At 35.4% G+C, this 22,310-nt stretch overlaps 2 protein-coding genes across 5 annotated transcripts in view; one reads left to right on the top strand and one right to left on the bottom strand.

Moving 5' to 3' along the window:
- Positions 1 to 12,886, top strand: part of LOC145694385 (beta-1,3-glucosyltransferase) — a 275,902-nt gene extending 263,016 nt beyond the window's left edge. For all 3 annotated transcript variants that reach the window (XM_081770560.1, XM_081770559.1, XM_081770558.1), the window contains exons 10-11: positions 2,390 to 2,660; positions 7,522 to 12,886. In XM_081770560.1, the coding sequence (XP_081626686.1) occupies positions 2,390 to 2,660; positions 7,522 to 7,680 (430 nt within the window). In that variant the 3' untranslated portion in view covers positions 7,681 to 12,886. The remainder of the gene's footprint in view (positions 1 to 2,389; positions 2,661 to 7,521) is intronic.
- Positions 12,887 to 17,710: 4,824 nt separating this feature from the next.
- Positions 17,711 to 22,296, bottom strand: LOC145694386 (guanine nucleotide-binding protein subunit beta-like protein 1). 2 transcript variants are annotated; one of them, XM_081770562.1, is made up of 2 exons: positions 22,169 to 22,296; positions 17,711 to 21,141 (listed from the first exon to the last, which is right to left on the bottom strand). In XM_081770562.1, the coding sequence occupies exon 2, from the start codon at positions 21,098 to 21,100 to the stop codon at positions 20,141 to 20,143; it is 960 nt and encodes a 319-aa protein (XP_081626688.1). In that variant the 5' UTR covers positions 21,101 to 21,141; positions 22,169 to 22,296; the 3' UTR covers positions 17,711 to 20,140. The 2 variants fall into 2 exon arrangements, with proteins under 2 accessions (XP_081626688.1, XP_081626687.1); XM_081770561.1 differs by having other exon boundaries at positions 17,711 to 21,144; positions 22,169 to 22,283.
- Positions 22,297 to 22,310: the final 14 nt, after the last annotated feature.

The raw sequence follows: 22,310 nt of genomic DNA on the forward strand, positions 1-22,310 counted from the left end.
TATTATTACGGCGTGTAAACATATTGCAACCCATTCATTCCGTCTCTCTCCAATACTACTGCTGAGTCTTTGTTACTACTAGTTTTATCGGAAGTGAGACTCTCATGTTTGTGTTTACTGCGGAGTCTTCCAGTGCGACGTACCATGGTTTGTCACTGTGTGCGGCTCTCAGGTTGAGATTCATGAAATGCTTGAATTCGGACACTGATATGGATTTTGACATTTCGTCTTCCGGTGGTTCATTCCAGTCAGTTAGTAGTAGTGAGGAGGAAACTGATCAGATTGAAGATGGCCCGCATGCTTCAACATCCAATTTATCATGTCTTCAACAAACTGTCTCCACTTCTAGAAAACCAAGTATGGTATCTACCGATTCTCTCCAGATGACTGCTAAAGATGGTAGTAAGTGGAAAGTTCTAGGTGTATATTCCTCAACATCTAGAAGAAGGCGTGCTGTTAATCTGCTGGAGGAACGAGGTGGTCCAACTGCAGGTGCATAGCTTATTTTAGGGTGGATTGTAGCGTTTTCCGTCTCATTTTTGACAAACCACACAACAATGAAAAAGCACACGGAGACAAGAGGCCCAGAGAGTGTTATAGAGGAATGATTGGATGATATCATTGGAAGAGTTGGAAAAAATAATCACTACAAAGTATGCTAGTGGCAACATTTTCTGCCAAAAGCATATCTTTAGATGACCTGTGATCTAAAGCTTGGGGCCCATAGTTCATCAAAGATAAAATGTCGAGAGACAGATTCAAAGAACTTCTAAGATTTCTCCGCTTCGATGACAAAACTTCCCATTCAGAGCACCTTCAAGCTGACAAGCTTGCTCTCGTTTCTGAAATACGAGAGGAAGTTTGTGGGTAAGTGCCTCAAATGTTACCGTCCAGGTGAAAACATAAGTATTATCACTTACAAGAAATCTAATGTTACTAAAATCGTTAATTGTCGTATTCCATATTAATTGTATGTAAGTAGTTATTATATAATAAATCACTGTTATAATTATCCGTGCAATAATTAACTTCTTTGTTTGACGACATCTTTTGTTTCTTTTTAGTGTCTAGTCTATATAAGACGTATATCTACAGTTTAAAGGGAAATTCGAACCATCATAATGCATTAAATACTTTCCCACCGGGAATCGAACCCAGGCCAACGAATATACAGCATGTCCATAAAAATACTATCATACTTAGTAGTACTACGTCGCTTTGGATAATCGTATTTAAATGAAATTGGTCACACTTGAAAGGAAAACTCAAATATTTTTGTGCATATGAAGAATGGATCAAACAGAAAAAGTAAATTCACTCATGTTTACGTTGTGATTAGTCAATATGAGTTCATTGTTGGATATTTAGCAGATAGTTGCTGTTTCTGCTGGAGGTCACGTGGGAAGCTTTTACGTTTTTGTACTGTTATGCCGTAATGTGCGAAGGTAAATTAATTTCCTTAAAGAATAAGTGTTATTAAAGAATAAGTTTTAAGGAGTTAATGGCGACCCTACAAGGACGAAGTTGGTGTGTTTTGGAATATCACAGCACGCAGAGTCTGGTGCAGGTTCAGCGTTTACGTAAAGAATTGTTTTACGACGTTACGTAAAGGATTGTGTCTATGTACCCCTCATTGACTCAAAACCTGAAGAAGTCCGAGTTCGTAAGAGTGCTGCTGTCCAGTCCATTTCATCAGATATGTTGGAGTTTGTGTGGCGTGAATGGGAATATCGTCTTGATGTCTGCATCGCCACTCGTAGGGCCCACATTCAATGTATATGAGGAACAGTAAAAATATTTGAGTTTTTCTTTCAAATGTGATCAATTTCATTTAAACACCATTATCCAAAGCGACATAATACCATTTTAAAATATGATAGTATTTTATAGACACACTGTATGACTTCGGAAGCTTCATCCGTAAGTTATTTAATTGTGAATTTATTATTTACATTCATTATTATGTAATTATTTATACTTCAACACATTCATTGTGTTTTAACTTAATATTGTAAAAATAAAATTGATAAAAATAATTGGATAAAATAAATAATTTTTAAAAAACACACGCTAAACACAATCCTTCCTAAATATCCGCCAATTTTAATTTACACTTCCACCTGAATCGAACTGCTAACAAAATATTAAACAAAACTAACTAAATCAATCATACGTAATTTGTCTTCTTTCTTGGTATAAGGACTAGACAAAAGCAGTTTCTGCACAGGGAAAATTATCCTTATCAACAACTTTCATCTTAACATTTATTTCCACTAATTCTGTTAATAGTAATCGTATTTTAATTTCGATAAATTGGTCTTCTAGTTATTGCATTGCTATTTAATAAAATACAGAAAAGAATAAAATAAAACTTTTTTTTTCAATACAGTGTGGCCAGGTTACAGCAGCTGCTCAGTTGTTACAGCTCAGAGGAGCCGGTAGCCCTTGGGGAGAGATATGGCTATCAAGTTCAACGAATGCAAGGCTACAATTACATCACAGGTGGCGGTGGCATGATATTTAATATGGAAACCGTCAGACAAATTATTGACTCTAAAATTTGCAAATGCCCATCGAACAGCACACCAGATGATATGTTTCTTGGAATATGTTTAACAAGACTTAATATTCCTGTTACGCACTCATCATTCTTTCATCAGGTAGGTTAAAACAGCGATATCAGTGAAAATTTTGCTGATCACGTTCTTGTTATTTCGTTCTTTCAAACTATATTAAAAATTACAGAAAACAAATACTATTTTTCAAGATATCTTCATTTTTAATAAATATGCGTTCAACAATTACTACACATTCGCTTAGCCGAACCACATATATTGTTTTCTGGAATATTCTTCTCTTTAAAAAATGGTTAACGAACATTGTTGCAATCTAATGTTTAAAAAATGCTTGACATGTCTGATTCTGTGAGGATCTTTCGGAAGTTTGTTCGAAACTTTTATGGAACTTAGAGGGAGTCCCGAAAAAACATTGAACACAAACTATGTTTTGTTCTTAATATTATAATGCCTTAGTACTTCACTAATTGAAATATTTTTTTTAAAAAATAAAAATATATAAAAAAATCTCGTAATCTACAAATTTACAAATGTACTGCAAAAAAAATCTCGTAATCTACAAATTTACAAAGGTACTGCATTTTATTTATTTATTTATTGTAACAACACAACAGGCGTTCTGTCCATTTACAGTGTTTGTTTACATATATGGTGAAATGTCAATATTTTTACTGAAGAAAAACATACAGAAATTTTTATTGTTTCATTAATTAACTCAGCTCATCATACTACAAATTGTATTCCTAAACACTTTTTCAGACATATTGAATACGTCTACCATTTCACACTTTTCTTCAATATTATTGTAGTAAGAGCTCATTCTCCATAAAGGGGATTTATACAGGATGTCAGTACGTGCTTTCTTACAGTACATGGTACTACTATTGCTCAACCTCGTTCTAGACGTCGAAACTTGCAGAAAACGGAACTTAGTTCTATACAATCAATTTTATTATTTACTATTTTATGTAGAAAAACTAAATCATTAACACACCTACGTTGCTCTAATGTCAGTATATTGAAATTGTTTGTTAGTTCTGGGTATGATATATATGCAGGGTACAGTCCAGTTTTTTTATACATTAGTAATCTCAAATACTTGTACTGTACTCTTTCAATCATTTGGATATATTTTCCATTATGAGGAGTCCAAATAACAGAAACGTATTCCAGTTGGGGTCTGATATGCAAATAATATAGTATCAAAATTGTCATGCGGCTACGGAAGTCTCTACTTAGACGACAAACAAATCCAAGACTCTTATAAGCATTGTTTGCAATAGTCTCGATGTGATTTGCGAAAGTCAGTTTTGGGTCGAAGGTAATACCAAGTCATTTAACCAGTGGTGCCCACCCCCCTCATGTCCATGACGCACCTTCCCCCTCAATTGCCTATCTGTAGGTATTCTTCCATGAAAAAAAATTTTCGATTAATTTTTACACCCTCTCAAACATATTTATATAGATTTTTACCCCCCCCCAAATATTTCAATGACGCAGTTTGCGTCATAGCCCCCCCTTGTGGGCACCCCTGATTTAACAGTTTTCGGCCTACAAAGGTTTACACCGTCAATAGTATAATCATAATTTATGTATTTTTCTTTTCTATTAAATGTAATAGCTTTACATTTAGTTATGTTTAGACTAAATTTATTTACGTGGCACCAGTGTTTTACATTTTCCAAGTCTTCGTGGAGGTTTTTACAGTTTTCAAGTGATTTAATTTGAGCATATAATTTTAAGTCATCTGCAAAGAGTAAAATATGCGATTTCTTGATGTGCTTAGTTATGTCATTGATAGTGATAAGTAATAATAAAGGTCCAAGGTTTGATCCTTGCGGTACTTCCGATGTAGCATTAAAAATGTTGGAGATATGACTTTTGTAAGCTACAGATTGTTTACGAATACGCAAGTATGATGTGAAAAGTACTAATGCTTGCTTAGAAAGATTCATAAGAGCTAGTTTTTTTCAAGTAAAATGTCATGGTTAACTGAATCGAACGCCTTCTGAAAGTCTGTATAGACTACATCCACCTGCCCACCTTTGTCTAGTTCTGAAGCTATAAAGTTTATTATAATTGCCAAATTAGTTGAAGTGGATCTGTTCTTGAGAAATCCGTGTCGGTATACAGAGATGCCGGATCTAATATGATTAAGAAAGCGATTGTGTATTATTTATTCATAAATTTTGGCAAATGGAAATAGAAATAAAATTACAATTGGTCTAAAGCTTTCTATGTTTTTAGCATTGTTAGTTTTTGGAATAGGACATATCAAGCTTTCTTTCCATCGGTCTGGAAAAACATTATATTTTACGGACATGTTTAAAAGAATATGTATTGGATGTTTTATGATATCAATAGTTCCCTTTATTATGTAGGGTGGGATACTATCAGGGCCACATGCTGTCCTAAATTTCAACCTCTTAATGGCATTTCAGGTATTGTTATTTTGGTGATTTGGAAAATATCGAGTGATATAGTTCTAGGTTCGTGTGACATTAGAGCATCAGTGTTATAGCTCACAGGTTCATGATTGTAAACAGACTTAAAATAATGTGCAAAAGCCTCCGCAGTAAACTTTCACCATTATACATAAGGGGACCATTAGTTAAATGCCTTGTTTTATTTTTGATAAAATTCCAAAAGTTTGTTGGATCATCTGCTATGCAATTCTCGGGGTTAACTACAAATTCTTTGTATGCTTTCGCAATTTTTGACTTTACCTCCCTCCTTAAATTATAGAATTTATCACGGTAATATGTATGAAAGCGAATTTTTGAATTGTGTTTTGTTGCAATAGAGAGCAAGAGCGATTAACTTGGCCGAGCTCGGTAATGAAGTCAATACGGTAACATGTTCACGGGCAACGGTGAATATCCATATCCTGTTTAAAATCTATAACATTCCCTAGCTTCTAGTTCTATGCAACCTGCATAACAGCAAGGAAATGTTGGTTGCGTATAATAAAAGGACATGGAATCGCGTGATTCTCTTTACTGTCTTTTAGCAGGGTTTATTCATTACTTGCCTTCTAATTTAGTTAGAATCCAACAAGACACAAATCTTCACTTTTCCCATTTCTGTAAGCAACACCATAAAAACAAACAATATGACACGTATAGAAGGTACGCCACTTACATACTATCATATGGACTAGCAGTTCCTTTCAAGGCATTTCATATAGTGCAGAAATTTGAGTGCTAGTCATTTATGACATTATGAACTGTGCATCCACATTTCCGTCTTATAAGAAAATACATTGAAATAGGTATTCGTTTATTTAATATCATTTTGTAGGCACTATCTGGCTTGTTTAAAAATTGAAATATTCCACCGCATAACGATATATGGCAGATTTTGGAATGTTCAGAGTTACCAAAGTGATGCCAGAAGAATGCTTGCAAACTGGTTATAGTGATCTTTATTATGAACTAATTTTGAGGATATTCATTTTATTTTATGTATTACACTTAAAGTGCATTTCGTTTTATTTTTGCGTTTTTACGCTACAATGTACTCTTTGTTCACGTTTGAACCTCATCCGTAGGAACTATTATAATAACGTACTCTTACATACCTTTCTTAGTAGGTGGCCTTTTGAAGCGTTCGCAAAGTGTTTTTATTGCTCACGCGTACGCTTGGAATACGCTGACCATGTATTTGAATGTGGATGGCTAATCACAGTGCACTGCAAACGCAAAAACAATAAAAACGCGAAGAAAACGTCAGCTCGAGCGTATTTGACGAGTTTCGGAACAATAGACCGCCTGCTGTTTAAATGATGTCAAAAGGAAAGGAAAAAAGGAAAGACGTGTTGCCAGGCAAGGGGATTGTAGCAAGAAACAGCTACTTGGACGATGCTTTGTGCAGAGTATTGAAATTCTGCTATTATAGACCTGGTGTGGCAAAAAAGACCTGGAAACCCTGACTGGCTCACAGTATGATTTATAACTCTTGCGAAAGTAAAATTACCGAATAGCCACCTAGGTCGCGTTCGCTGGGGGGAGGGGGGTAACGCTTCGAAAACGCATTCTCAAATAGCCACAGACTTGTACGTCATGATAATGCTCCAGCCAATGAAAGTACATATGCAGACGAAATTAATAAAATTCGTATGTTATGAGGGATTTGAGACTTCATTTTACGCCTGGGTTCTAGACCCATGGGCGGGACTTCGTCAGGGAAGCGGGAAGGAGAAAGTATTCTGCAAGATGGTGGAAGTGTAAATGGAACTGCGTTGTGCTTGTTAAACTTTTCAGCTATTTTAATTTTTTCGTTCATTTTTTAAAACTTTTTGTCAACCTAGAACAAACAAAGTATGTACTGTTATAAGCATCTTAAATACAATCAATTGAATTGAGGATGCATTTTATTCCATAATTCCTCGTAGTTGGTGTGCATAGTCCGCCTATTATAGGTTTCTTTATATTATGTTCTCTATAATAGAATCAAATTAATAAAGTATATTGTTTTTTAACGTAACTCAGTTGTGGTTGTTACGGTTGTTTGTGATGAGGTTTGAGGTTGGTTATTACGTTGGTATCCTTTGCCACACGCAGTAATCATAATATGGCCTGTAAGCGGAGCAATGCTGTAGTCTAGGATCATACGATAGGTTTTCTCGAAATCACTTAAGTGTGTCATACAACGTTCTTTGGTAGAATGCTTCAATTTTTGATATTCGTAATTGTCTTTAAGTTATCCACTAAGATTTGTAAAAAGAAGTGTGTTGGGCGGAGGACATAGCAAAGACCCCAAGAAATATTACCTTTTATAGAATCATTCTATTTTGTATCTTCGTAGAGTTCACTGTGTGGTAGATTTATTTTGCTTTTAACTTACGTGCCGAGATTATGTAGAGAATAGAACATTTGTAAATTGAATAATTAAATGTGGAAATGACCACAATATGTTATATACGTTTATGTGAATCTGTTTGCAGGCTCGTCCACTTGATTACGCCCCAGAATACCTTTCTCCACAGGCAGCAGTCTCATTCCATAAACACTGGATGATCGACCCTATCCATGTTTACAAAGAGTGGTTTGCGGAAGTTGATCAACAGATGGCTGCACAATCCCATCGACATATTGAATTGTAATATTTTATTGTAAGGGAGAAAAGTAAATTTATCAGCAATAACGAATGAAAGTGTTAAAGTGGTTTCCTTGAAGAGCTGTACCTTTATTCATATCTGGCTCGAAAACGAGACCATATCATTATTAATAGTATTACTTCATAGACAAAATTTTTACGAAATTCGAACTACACGCCAAATATTATGTTGTTTGTTTTATTAATGTAACTTGATCAGAGTTTAGATCTGTTAGTGTTGATATTATTTATACATGTTCGTCAAATATGCAATAATTTTCCTGTGTTGATCACTTTTTAAATGTTGATCAGACAATTAATTACCTCAGTCTTTCGCTTACATGCAGTTAATGTAACTACCATTGATGCAGTTTTTAAACATACCTATATATAAAAGTAAAAAGTGAATAATTGATGTGTAAATAGCAATAAGATATTGAACAAGAATCGCCTTCGTATTGCACTAACTGCCTATTACTCATTAGCACTGAACCACGTGAAAGACATTAATTAAGCTAGTTAATTGTTTAGCTGACGATTTGTGTGGAAAAACTGGTAAGAGCTCACAGGTTGCCTCCACCTATGAAACATTTAACTAAGATGGTTTTCTTTCCTAATTTTCCTGAGGAAAAGTCTTAGGTAATACTGATTTATATAAAAAAAGGCTCAAACCCGTGATGATTACAGAGGCTTACTGAGGACTTTTTTTTTTGTCCCGAAGAGTTCTATTTTTTCCTAATATATATACTTCTCACTTATAAACACTCTTCCTCATGCAACCTCCCCCTCCTTTCCGCATAATTAATTTGAAATATATACAGTACTAATGAAAGGAGGGTACAATTTATTTTATTTTATTTTATTTTGTTTTATTTTTTTTATACACCAGCTCTTCTATAAGCGCGAATTCTTTAACACACAAGGAGTAAAAAATATGATCAACTGGACCGAGACTCGAACTCGCGGCCTTCGACATACCGTGCCGTTCCGTTAACCACTACGCCACCCAGTCTACTTCCCAAAACAGTCACTCACTCTCGAGGTCGGCTTTCATCTCAGACCACGTGGACTGTACCACAAATTCCTGCTGTGATTGGACAATCCTATGTCCATATACCGAGCACGTTAGGTAACTTTAGGTAACCAAAAGGTGCTCAGTATATGGACACAGGATTGTCCAATTAAGGGGTCTGTGGTCCAAGTGGATGCACCGATCTTGAGAGTGAGGGAGTGGGTGACTATTCTGGGAAGCAGACTGGGTGACGTACATGTTAACGCAACGGCACGGTATGCCAAAGGTCCTGGGTTCGAGTGAAAAGTTTGAACTGTCTAAACTTGTTATAAAGTAAAAAAAAATGAACTTATTAGTTTTTTTTATGAAGCGATTGTATAATAGCATTGACAGTTACATTACTAATATTGGATTCACCCAGCCAAGGTATTCTAAAATCTGGCCGTATTCCCAGTTTTTTTCTTTATTCACTCATTTCTATTTTAGAACCCTTCTCTCAACGGTTGACCCATCATTTAAAAAAAAAAAAAAAAAAAAAGCTGACTACGTTTTTACACTATAGTTCAGTTCAAATTTAAACGTAAACAGTAGTAAGCTATGTTCCTACGGATATACGTGTAAAAACTTTCAGGGTGATGTATCTTCTAGAGCCTGCCTATTTCAAGTATGCCCTCGGAAAATATGCGAAATATACTTCGGCCCCATCCCTGCCCCTTCTGACGGAGGAAATCCTTCTTTTGCATAGGGAAAAGAAGTAAATGACCTCAGATGTGTTGCCAATTTATCATTCAGTCGTTTGGTCTTGAGGAGTGAAGTAATTCAATGTGGCAATCCTGTCCGCATCCAACAATTGAAAGATCTCGGCTGCAGCAACTTGTTCCTCCTCTTTCAAGAGAGATACGGGAAAGCACACATTGACAGCAGCGCCATCAGGAGCACAGTTGAAATAGAACGGCTCTACCTACTTATTGAAGAGAAGAAAATTATTTTGAAGTGCAAGTAAAAATGAGACAGAGATTATAAGAATAGAAATTTGTGGTAATTGTGTGTATCAAGCCGGTCTTTCATGTTATTGTCTTGCACTGCATTTCTATTGTGCTAGAGTCATTAAAAGTGTAAGATAATATGGCGCGTCCTTTTGCTAAGACATCCTTGTCCATGTCAACTTTAAACTTACAAACCGGCAAAACTTTTTTTTTTCTTTTCTTAATATTTAATTTTAGAAGTGTAAACTAATTCTTAACTATTATTTTTCATCTGTAGAATATACATATACTTTTTGAAAGATGTCAGGAGAGATCTTTATTGAAATACCTCATTAATGAACGTAAAAAAGTATTTTACAATTGAATGGTACGCCAGAGTTCATAATGTATTGAAACTATTGAAGCACGCATGTTATTATTGTTGTGCACGATGCATTATTAGCAGTAATATTTTTAAGACACTCATTAGAATTTTAACCAGTATTGTAGTAATTGATGAATAATGTAAGTGTGTGTTACAGTGTGCGTTCGAATTTCGTAAAAATACATAAGCAAGTATAAATGGAAAAACTGTAAACCATCCATTAAAATGTATCTTTCTTCTATAGTTACACAACACTTAATAGTTAAAATTCCCACAAAATCTATTTTTATATTAGAATTTATTAAATTTGTAAACACCTTAACATGAAGCGTGATTATCTGTAGTGTGAAGACAACTGAAAAAATCATTTAAACATGATGTCGTTAACCGCTATTAGGAACTAGTCATCGTCGTATATTCTGTTGTTTTGAGAAAGAAATTTTTCGATTTGTGTATTTTATGCTTAATGTTTACATGTTTAGTCTATAATATCATTCTTTTAATCTCATGTTTATTTTGTGTATATTAAGTTTCATAATTCATGGATTCTGATATACAAGGTGTTTCAAAACAAGTACTCACCGACAACGTTTGCGAGGTGATTCCTGACACCAAGATAAGACAAAAAGTATAGATCAACCTTGGTGCACAAATGCTTCCTTTCTGTATTTAGATTGTCGAAAACTTGAAAAATTGAACTTTACAGGTTCATAGCTCAAATATTACGGGACCTACCGTGATCGGGTCAAGATTTCACTTAGGAACTAGTATGTATCCTATCCAAATATCCAAGTTTTACAATCCTGTGGTACTTCCGCAATAATTTTTATAGAAGGAGTTTGTGGGTACTTCAAATTCAACGCCCAAAGCCAAACTTCCTCTCTAAAAATTATTGCGGAAGTACCACAAGATTGTGAAACTTGAATATTTGGATAGGACACATACTAGTTCCTAAGTATAATCTTGACCCGACTACGGTAGGTCTCATAGTATTGGAGCTATATTTTTTTTTTTTTTTTTTTTTCATGTTTTCGGCAGCCTATAACTCCGAAAAGAAGGATTTGTGCACCCAGGTTGGTCTATACTTTTTGTCTTAACTTAGTGTCAGGAATCACCTCCAAAACATTGTCGGCGTTGTTTTGAAATACCCTGTATACTATTTTCATAAGACTTGATAAATAACCAAGAATGAGAGCATAAGAAATGTCAAATGTTTGTGTGATAATTGGTTTGTTATTTTCCGTGGGGAAACTTCTGATTTCTTCACAAAAAGTGGAAATTTTTTAATGCGTCTTCCAATATTTTACAACAAAAATCTGAGACAGAAAAAAATATATTTGTTCAAAACATCGAATACTCAAAGAAATTTGTGTTTTGGAACAAGAAACATTTTGCCAAGAACAATCAGTATTAGTTTGGTTTTAAATGTTGCTGAATAATAGAAACTTAATGTGACAATTGTATATCTGAAAGTTAAGGATTATCACCACTAGACGGCATTCTGTTCGTGTGATTTCTTGTCAAAGGGAAAAGACTGAAGAGTTACAGTTACTACTAAAGGTGTTTTGGTTTATTTAGTGTTTACCGTCTCTTTTCAGCACCGAGGCTGCATGAGACATGGACGTACAGGTAAACATGGAACTCAAAATAACATTAATTCCTAGCAGAATGATCTTGGGTGGGAGTCCTACTTTGGAAGCGCTAAACGCTAACCATTTAACGACGGATGGGCTGTCTCTTCCTTCGCTTATATATTAAGAGCCTGACATACTAAAAATAATACAAAATTTATCATTTTTCCTTTGCTTGTTTTTCATAAGTGAAAGGAGATGATGAAATGCAAGTTATCTCAATCTTAGATAATGTTATTCTACAGCAGAAAATATGAACCTAAGGAATTTTCAGTGTTGCCAGAATAACATTTCTACCAAAATCTAAGTTAAGGCAGCAACTGGAGGAACGAACTCAACTGCATTTTATTATGTCTTGAAATCCTGTGAACTACTTTTTCAAATAATAGTTGTATTTGGTTTGTAATAAACAAAATAGTCCTAACATACAGTTATTTAAATTAAATAATAATGTTATTTAAAAAGTTCGTTCCTCCAGTCGCTGCTTTAACTTTTGGGAGAAATGTTATTCTGGCAACACTGAAAATTCTTTAGGTTCATATTTTCTGCTGTAGAATAACATTATCTATGATTGAGATAACTTGCATTTCATTATCTCCTTTCACTTATGAAAAACAAGCAAAAGAAAAATGATAAATTTTTGTATTATTTTTAGTCAGTCAGTCTCTTAAGTAGAATGTTTGTTTTCGTTTTGTATTGTGTTCATGATATTTGTAAGTAGCATTTTAAGTTTTTGATATATTATTTTTAACGCAAGAGAGTAAAAAAGGCATTAATTATTAAAGATGTGCCATGTTTTATTTATGGTATTGAACACTGCATAAAGAAGGCAGTGTGTAGGATCATTACTAAAGTTTCTATAGTACAAATAGTTTTCATTTACGTTTAGTTTTCCGTGTCATGCTGTATATGTTTTCTGTATAGGGGAATCATTTAAAATACTTATTCGTTTTTGTCGTATGTATCTATATGTTACATAGCTTATTTTGTGTAAACATGTGTTCTACGTATGCGCTATAATCAAGCTTATGTCTAGTATGTTATAAACAATATGTTGTTTGAATGTTAACATGTCTTTTGTGTTGTGCGTGAAGAGAATTCACGTAATTATTAGTTCTATTTGCACTCAGTGGGTCTTCCAGAATTTCTATATCTTGTTACCACTCAACTGTTAAAAATATGTAGCACACTGAAAGAAAAATAAAATGATCTTTGTACAAGTCTGGAATTTAATGCTAAATCCCATACCAGTCTTTTGCTGTAATCTAATTAAGTTAAACCGAAAACAGAGTCTTCCAAAAATGTGCACACATTTTAAGGAAAAGAAACTATATTGTGTATTGCGGTAAACTTAATTGCACATGTAAGTGCAATACAGTTACAGTAAAGCACAATGCACGTTTTGCTGAACCTGTACAGATACTGAAGCTGCTTAAAATGGTTGATGTTAGATTTTGTATACTAAAATCATAGCCCAGTCATTTGCAACTCCCGAATGAAGTGAGTTTTACGTCCCACGGTATGCCGTGCAGGGCAGAGACGGTGATGATGAGAAATGAATGAAATGATGGAATGAAGAAAGTGGGAGGAAACGGGAGAACCCCACGAAAACCCACGCACACGGTGTTTGTCCACCACAAATACCACTTGTCGCGAGCTAGACTCGAACCAGAGGTGAACGCTCTATCGCTGAGCCACCGCGGCCCCAACTCCCGAATGTATGAAGTAGGAACTAGCTTTTACAATCAGAGGTAGGAGAAAGAGAACACGTTGAGCAAGAAAAGAGGAGGGTACGAGGTAAGTGGCAGTGTTCAATTATTCATAAATTCACGGGTAGTGTGTCTACAAAACCATCAACTACGCTATATTTGCTTCTGTCGTCATTGTTTTGTATCAACGCTAGCTTTGTTGGCTTCTTCTTGCTCTGTAAGGGATTTAGTGAGAGAATCCGAGCAGCAAACTGTGACGTCATGGAGCACCCAGTTGGAAGTGACTGACAGCTGAAGAAGCAGGATTCGTAAATGTACAAGGTCTTTCGGATATCACAAATGATAGCACGCCTCTCAATATTGTCACAAAGCCGTGTAATGGTCAAGTACAGGTATCTAGAAGTTCTGTTTCAAGCTCATGTCTCCACTGATGAACTTCAGCTACATTTTCAAACTCGAAATACGACTTTAAAATATACTTTCATTCCTCAAATATCAGGCGTGGACCAGCCATTTTGTTTCACTGTCATACGTCATAGTCACACGTTTAAGTGTTCGCTAACACTCTCGTCTTTGGTGCGAGCGGTCCTGGGTTGGATTTCTGGTGGGGACACTCGGCCGAGAAAGTGTACAAGCTCTTTTAATCCAGCCATCCTGAGTGAGGGTTTTCTCATTTCCGCCAGAATGGTACCTACCATAACGGTCCCAGGCCGTTTCCTTTCTTCCTCCCCAATTCCACGGGCAGCGTGATAGTCGAGGGACGTTATCCCTCGTATCTGACGGGTTAATATGGCCGAAAACCCAGAAATCTAAACCCTAATCCTAATTAAAGTAACGAAATCACAAATATCCGTTGGAAGAAATACTTTACTACACACTGAAATTGTTCATTCAATTCAACTTACCTGCACAAAGCTGAATAAAGTAGACATTTGAAAAACAGTACGCAGATGCTATCTGTTAAATTGTGTTAAATATATTTGACGGACTCTATTTTGTGTACAGGGAGATAAAAAAAAAGTGCAATCACTCTGATATTTTTCATTCCTTACTAACTTCAAATAGGTTTCGCTAGCTTGGCGGAAAAAACAGCCTTTGAAGTTCGAAAAGTTTCTATTCCAACTCTATTCATTTAAAAAATTAAAAAAGAGGGAATTCGCTTTGAATGTGAGTATAACCAACAGATAATGATCTCAACTGTAAAACGGGTTTAGAAGCTCCTTTGAAAGAAGGACTTTTTCCGAGCTTTAGCTGCTAATGGTCAGAAATAACGAAGTTATGGCTGAATAAAGATTTTAGGATCATGAATCCAAACAATAGTAAAAACTTCTAGATAAATCCAAATATTTTCTAATAAATACACTTCAGCAATTAATACTTTCGCTTCTGGGCTTATACTTTCAGCTTCTTGTCAGTTCAGTGCATTTTTGAAAGATGTATATCAGGTAGTAGTAAAAAAAGATAGGCATGCGAAATACATGGCAAATAATCTTTTGACATTCAATTTTAAGATGAATATAATATTGTAAAATTCTTTTAGGTAGACCAAATTATAATTTTCTCTCACTACCGAATTTTATTATAAAACCTTCCAGTTATAAAAATAACACACAAAAATCACTCTAATATAAATAATTCTCTAATAACTGGGTAAGGTAAAGTATCCCAAGGCCCGAGTATCCTAGGGCTCCACAGAGCTCCAAGTAAGCTAAGTGGAGTGGATTTAGGATCCCCAATGTTCCACGCAAGCAGAAGGGGGTTTGGAAGCCACGAAGCTCCACGCAAGCTGGGTGGCTAAGGTTAGAAGTCTCACAGAGTTCCGAGCAAACTAAATGGGCTGGAAAGGAGACCTAGAGCTCCAAGCAAGCTAAAGGCTTTGGATTAAGTAGCTCTTAGAGCTCCAGACAAGCTAAGGGAATGGAGGTGACCAGCCGTAGACTGATATCCAATGTGGAATACTCCTGGTTGTACAGTTGTCCCAATGTTGTGGTGGAGCTGGTGTCTCTGTTGTCTGCTACTGTAGTAACTCGTAGTAGGACGCACATGATTAATATTTGTAAATATGAGCATGTGTTGGTTGTTTGTAAACAGAGCCATGTGCGGGATATCACAATATTAATTGGTATTGTTGGATGGAATTGCTATAATATTCCGGAACAAACCTCGAGACATCATCCGTTTGCATTAGTAAGTTACCCCGAGTCCTAAGACCTACTTCTCAAAGCAACAAGTCTTGCAATAAGTTTTTACAAATCGTAAAATATCATGAAGTAGAAATATTAGGATAATAGTAAATTCTGAATAGTAACGCTGGTAACTCTAATTTGCAATGATTTCATTATATATATAGTACAACTGTGCAATATTTGCTTTTAAAATTTTTTTACACTAGTGTTTCAAGATTAGTAATTTTGAGAAATAGGCCTCTGCTCGAGCTTAGAATCGAAAGTGGTAACAAAGAACGTCCATAACGTTAACCATAACGCAGTGTTGCCAATCGAAAAAACTTGCTTATTTTCAAATAGCACTACATAAAGCTATTAAATTAAACTCACGAACGTGTCTAAATAGTTATTAATGCTGAAATTTTCAGTGGGAATCCTCACTTTCGTCAGCGGCTCATTTACTTACATAAACACACACCGTGCTCCTTCAATCACGTCTCATAGTTAATACAACGAATCATTTCAGTGGTGGTTAAGCTTCCCTATGACATCGTGAAACAATATAGTAATAAATCATTTTCAAATACACTAATTACTTATTAGGAGTTAAATTGTATTGTAGATGTTTTTACGTAACAGTTTTACAGTAAAATATTTAGATAACCCTGAGTTTAATTTAATAGTTACAATAATGCTTCTGTAATAGTTACTACAGAGATATCGCACAAGCCCTGATTCATAGATTATCTTGAAAGTACAACGTGCCCAAAAAAACACTCCTTGATTTGAAGAGACTACAAAATCAAAACTTAGTGGAACATTTTTTTACTTTTGTGGATACAGTTCCATCGACCAACCAAGTTTTATGTGCTATCGGTTTATTACGGTCATTCGATGTGCGTCTCCCGGCAAACATCGATGAATGATCGAACTCGAACCACATTCTCCGAAGCATATTCAGCGAGATTGAGTTGAGAGCTTCTGTGATGTGTTATTATAGATCAGCCATAATTTGAAGTAGTGGAGGCAAGGGCACTCGGTCTTTGACATACCTAAAGGAGAATGTTGCTATTACTGTCCGCCTTCTCTCTTCTTTCCTATTCCTTCCCAATCTTCTGATGGACAGAGATAACGAAGTAAAAATAAGAAAAGAGGTATTAGTGGGAATCTTGCATCTTTAGCTCGTCTAGGGGTATGCCACAATGAAAAAATAATTAAAAAAAGAAGCCAAGATTCATAGATCTCTGGAGGAATACTTTCTCTTTTTGTTGTCCTCCCAGCCTATTACAAAAAACATATACCTAAAACTCATGGTTAGAAAATAGGGCAAAAACCTACCAGCTTTAAATAAAAATCTGTGCCGTGAGGTTACTCGCTCTGTAACCCATTAGCATTTGTAAAGGCAGTGGCCTCCTCTATTAGGCTTTCTGTCTCTTATCAAGCACCTCTAATTTCCCGAAAAATACCTAATTTACAACGGACTCGAACAGGAATGCAAGCCTCGCTTCAGCCAAATGCTAATTTCCGAGTCCTTACAATCATAAGGGAACCTCATCAAAATTCTCTTCACGGAGAGCGCTAAAGAAGGAAACTAGCCAAGCTACTCTCTCAGACAGAACTAAGCGCTAGCAGTAAAAATCTAAAGAGAAACCCTCATTGTGGGCTACTCTAGCCTATGTCCCTTAAAATAATTAAAAAAAAAAAAAAAAAAAAAAAACTTGATTCGCGTAAGTCTGGACATAGTGTCTACTCTCTTACCAGAGCAAGAGAGTCTCCCCCCCCCCGATGAAAATCTTAAAAGAAGTGAGGCCTGGAAGAAGGGGTGGGTCGACTTATATAGTCTCATGCCCCACACCAAGTTGTTAGCTTTCAAAAGTATTTCCTCCTTCTGACCTGTATATATATATATAAAAAAATCCTCTAGACTTGACTTCCCGTTTGCACCGGGGGAAGTTTATATATATATATATATATATATATATATATATATATATATATATATATATATATATATATATATATATATATATATAAAACTCCCCACGGTGCAAACGGGAAGTCAAGTCTAGAGGATTTTTTTTTTTTTTTTTTTTTTTTTTTGTATCTTTCTAACACGGCTAAAATTAAAAATATGTTAGAAGTATAACAAGAATACATTATACAAAATCAGAACATTTTAAAATATTTAATAGCGAAGCAAAAAGTTAGCACTATATACATAAAGTACAATGGCCAAGGATTTTTTTCATTACTATAACAATACTAATATTATACTCAATACTAATTTAATTACCAAAAAAATTTATGCAAAATAAACAGCTATACACCAGAAGTGCTATAGTAGCATAGCCTACATCTCGAGAAAAAAAAAACTGTATGATAGTCCGAAATTCTTGAGTTCTTTCTCCACTGCTCATTATTTTAAATAATTTGTTACTCATTTATATGAAAAACAATCGAAAATAAAAATAAACAATATTGAATTCATAGAAATTGTTCAAAGTCTCGATCAGTTCTATATTACACCAAATTTGATCTTAACTTTCAACACACACACAGGAGTCTTCCGAGTAACACGTAAATAATTCTTCATAAGGAAGACTTCCACCAACACACACAGTGAAGTCCATGTAAATGGAGTTCTCTTGGCCTTAAAATTTTAGCTGCCTTCTTGCTGGAGAATTATCTTCGATGTTAATGTCACGACCAAGGGTTAAAGGGAGAAAATCCTCGTCAAAACAAATGCACAGAACGTCATCGTTCTCTGCGTCGTGCTCGTGAGAAGAAACTCGTGCGGGGGTCGAACGAATTCCCTCAGGCTCCAGAGTAGCTGCCGTATCTTTTTCACTTTGCAACAGCCTGATCTGCAGCAAACATTTCAACGGATCTATTTTCTGAATCTTGCGGTCGAGGTTATTTTCATCATAACGTTTCAATCTACGTTTATTATTCTTGTTATAGTCCACATTGAACAATAGTGTATACGCTCTATTGGATTACTAGGATCAGACCTGGGCGTGCAGAATACATGCCTAACAGGGTTTTTTGGTTTCTTAAACAATTACTTTTGTCCATATTAACTCGCAAAAGGATTCTCTCGCACCATCTTGACCAGACATAAAAGCGAATATGTCTAGTTTTCTAAGTTCACAAATCTTACCCTACGATAACCCTTTATTAGCTAATTAAAACTAAAAAATACTGTGCTGTGAGGTTACTCGCTCCGTAACCCGTAAGCGTTCTTAAAGGCAGAGCCCTCCACTATTAGGTCTTCTGACTCCTATCAAGCACCTCTAATTTCCTAAAGATACCTTAATTTATAACAGATTCAAATAGGAATGGAAGCCTCGCTCCAGTCAAATGCTAATTCCCGAGTCCTTACAATCATCAGAGAACATCAAAATTCTCTTCACGGCGAACACCAATAAAGGAAACTGCCCAAGTCAGACAGAACCAGACAGTAAAAATTTAAAGAGAAATCCTCATTGTGGGCTATGTCTCTTTATATGTATATATATATAAACCAGCTAGCATCACGTCTGCACTTGAGGATGGTTCCAGAGAGGATCGAAATATTGTAAGGATAATGATTTAAATACGAATGGAAGTTAAGACTAAAAGGTAAAATGTTGAGTAATGTACACCTTTGTTTTTTTATAATCCTACCAAAAGACAAAGGAATAGGACTTTCCATTTTTATTTAATTATTTGTTTATTTTTAATCCTCTCCATTGACGTTGGTCCCTGAATTACTTGGAAAACACTTCTACAACTTCAAAAAATGTTAATTACAGGTAATTTCATTCTACAAGGCCTTAAATGACTAACTTCCCTCTGCGCTGGCGATAAAAGATCTACAAAGCTTCACGGTAGATAATAATCGACTTAACTCATAAAATTATACGAAATAATTAAAATCTTTGTAGCCTCTCATCTAATCTAATAACTATCCCACATTTCAACAACAAAAACTTTTTTACTTCTTACTTTCCCTTCGACAGCTCAACCACGATGACTTAACTGCTGACAAGTTGAAAACTAATGTACTGCAATAATATCATAACAAGCTGTTAAATAGTCACATGCGGAAAACAGCAGCTAGAAAAATGATTAATTCCAGATTAATTATTAAGCTAGAAAACTCTGATTCTAGAAAATTGTAATAGCTATGGATACCGATATATAATGCTGTGTCCACAATCTGAAATAATACACTACAGAAATTAGAAAACTAATGAACAAAGAAGGGACAAAATCTTGAAATAAAACAGCAACGGCTGCAAACCTCTCAGATAATAAATACACTGACGAATAGTAGTATGTTCGCCTTCAAATAGGTGCGATTCTGGGTCCGATACGGAATGGAAGCTAAAGATTTTCCAACGATGACTTAGTCTTGAAACGATAAGTGGAGAACTACTTGAATAAAGAAATAGCAAGCTTTGAATAAAGGTAGAAATAATAGCGTTGGTAGTCGACGTGGTGACAATGTATCACTCAGTTAGATGTCTGCCACTTGCCTCTTCCTTTATAGGCTACAATGTCCAGAGATGGGTTTAACATAATCTTTAACAGAAACAACTTCATTAATAATCATATGCTACTTATTATATATATCCCATAAAGAAATTATTTTGTCCTTACAACCAGCTGCCAAAACACAAGTACAGTTCCACGCACTCACTGCTGCTGAAGAAAAAGCTAAATCCTGAATTGTCTCCTTATGGAAATCTAACACGGCCAAAGGTTTTAGCTTTTTCCACGAGAAAACTCGGATTCTGCCGTCCCAGCCACCGCTGACAAATATTCTTGAATCAGGCCTAATTTTCACACACGACACACCAGGATTCGTTATAGAAATGTCGTTCACAAGGGAAAGGGTTTTATCTTTATTAACAGTAAATATGGATAATTCACTAGAAGATTTTCCGCAGACTCCCTGGCTTAAGAAACTGTCAAAATCAATACACATTGGATTATCACTCACTTTAACTTTGCTTAGGATTTGCAATGTCTTCAGGTCCCACAAATAAATATGTCCGCTCTCGTAAGCGCATAATGCATACTGATTATCTTCGAGAAGAACAAATTTAAAGGCCATCAACATTCCAAGTTTGTCGTCTGTCGAAGGTTTAAGAGAAAATAGCACGTTTCCTGAGCTTACGTCTGCAACATCTACACAAGAGTCTGTTTCCGATGGAATCCCAATGAAATTACCAGCCACATCACATTTACAATACCCACAGTACCTACTGAGAATCTTGAGTTGTTCAACGAAAGTATTTTCCTTTCTAACCCATACTTTCACGCTATCATTTCGACCCTGCGACACAATAAAATCTTCAACCGTGTGTACTGAGAGGCATGCGCTATGATGAGCATCAATAACAAGATCGGTCCTGCATTTGTTGAGGTCCCACACATACAGCTTCCCTTCCTGTGTTCCAGAGAGAAGTTTCTCCTGGGCCCCTGATATCTGGAACAAGAGAGAAGTAACTGGTCCCTGGCTGCCTTTCAATGTGAACAGAGGATCAGGTGGAGGGGGTGGCTTACGACTCATTTGGAAGTTCTCCTTCCTCGTTTTCTACTCAGATCAACTTCCTGCTGAGGAAACAAGTAACAAAGTTAATACAATAGGAGAAAAGCGCCAACATTTTGGACATAATTACATCAAAGAAGAATCGTTTAATTTCTATTGATATCAATAAATAAAGAAATATTTATAATACCTCCAAGTTCTCTGAGGGCAGATATTGTGATTTATCATCAGGGTTTGCGCAAATAGGCCCAGCCCGAAAAAAAAAAAAAAAACCGCTGGGGCTATGTCATTGTGGGCTATGTCTCTTTATATGTATATATATATAAACCAGCTAGCATCACGTCTGCACTTGAGGATGGTTCCAGAGAGGATCGAAATATTGTAAGGATAATGATTTAAATACGAATGGAAGTTAAGACTAAAAGGTAAAATGTTGAGTAATGTACACCTTTGTTTTTTTATAATCCTACCAAAAGACAAAGGAATAGGACTTTCCATTTTTATTTAATTATTTGTTTATTTTTAATCCTCTCCATTGACGTTGGTCCCTGAATTACTTGGAAAACACTTCTACAACTTCAAAAAATGTTAATTACAGGTAATTTCATTCTACAAGGCCTTAAATGACTAACTTCCCTCTGCGCTGGCGATAAAAGATCTACAAAGCTTCACGGTAGATAATAATCGACTTAACTCATAAAATTATACGAAATAATTAAAATCTTTGTAGCCTCTCATCTAATCTAATAACTATCCCACATTTCAACAACAAAAACTTTTTTACTTCTTACTTTCCCTTCGACAGCTCAACCACGATGACTTAACTGCTGACAAGTTGAAAACTAATGTACTGCAATAATATCATAACAAGCTGTTAAATAGTCACATGCGGAAAACAGCAGCTAGAAAAATGATTAATTCCAGATTAATTATTAAGCTAGAAAACTCTGATTCTAGAAAATTGTAATAGCTATGGATACCGATATATAATGCTGTGTCCACAATCTGAAATAATACACTACAGAAATTAGAAAACTAATGAACAAAGAAGGGACAAAATCTTGAAATAAAACAGCAACGGCTGCAAACCTCTCAGATAATAAATACACTGACGAATAGTAGTATGTTCGCCTTCAAATAGGTGCGATTCTGGGTCCGATACGCAATGGAAGCTAAAGATTTTCCAACGATGACTTAGTCTTGAAACGATAAGTGGAGAACTACTTGAATA

This window comes from Thermobia domestica, chromosome 9 (assembly GCF_964235325.1).
Source record: "Thermobia domestica chromosome 9, izTheDome1.hap1.1, whole genome shotgun sequence".
Classification (NCBI taxonomy): domain Eukaryota; kingdom Metazoa; phylum Arthropoda; class Insecta; order Zygentoma; family Lepismatidae; genus Thermobia; species Thermobia domestica.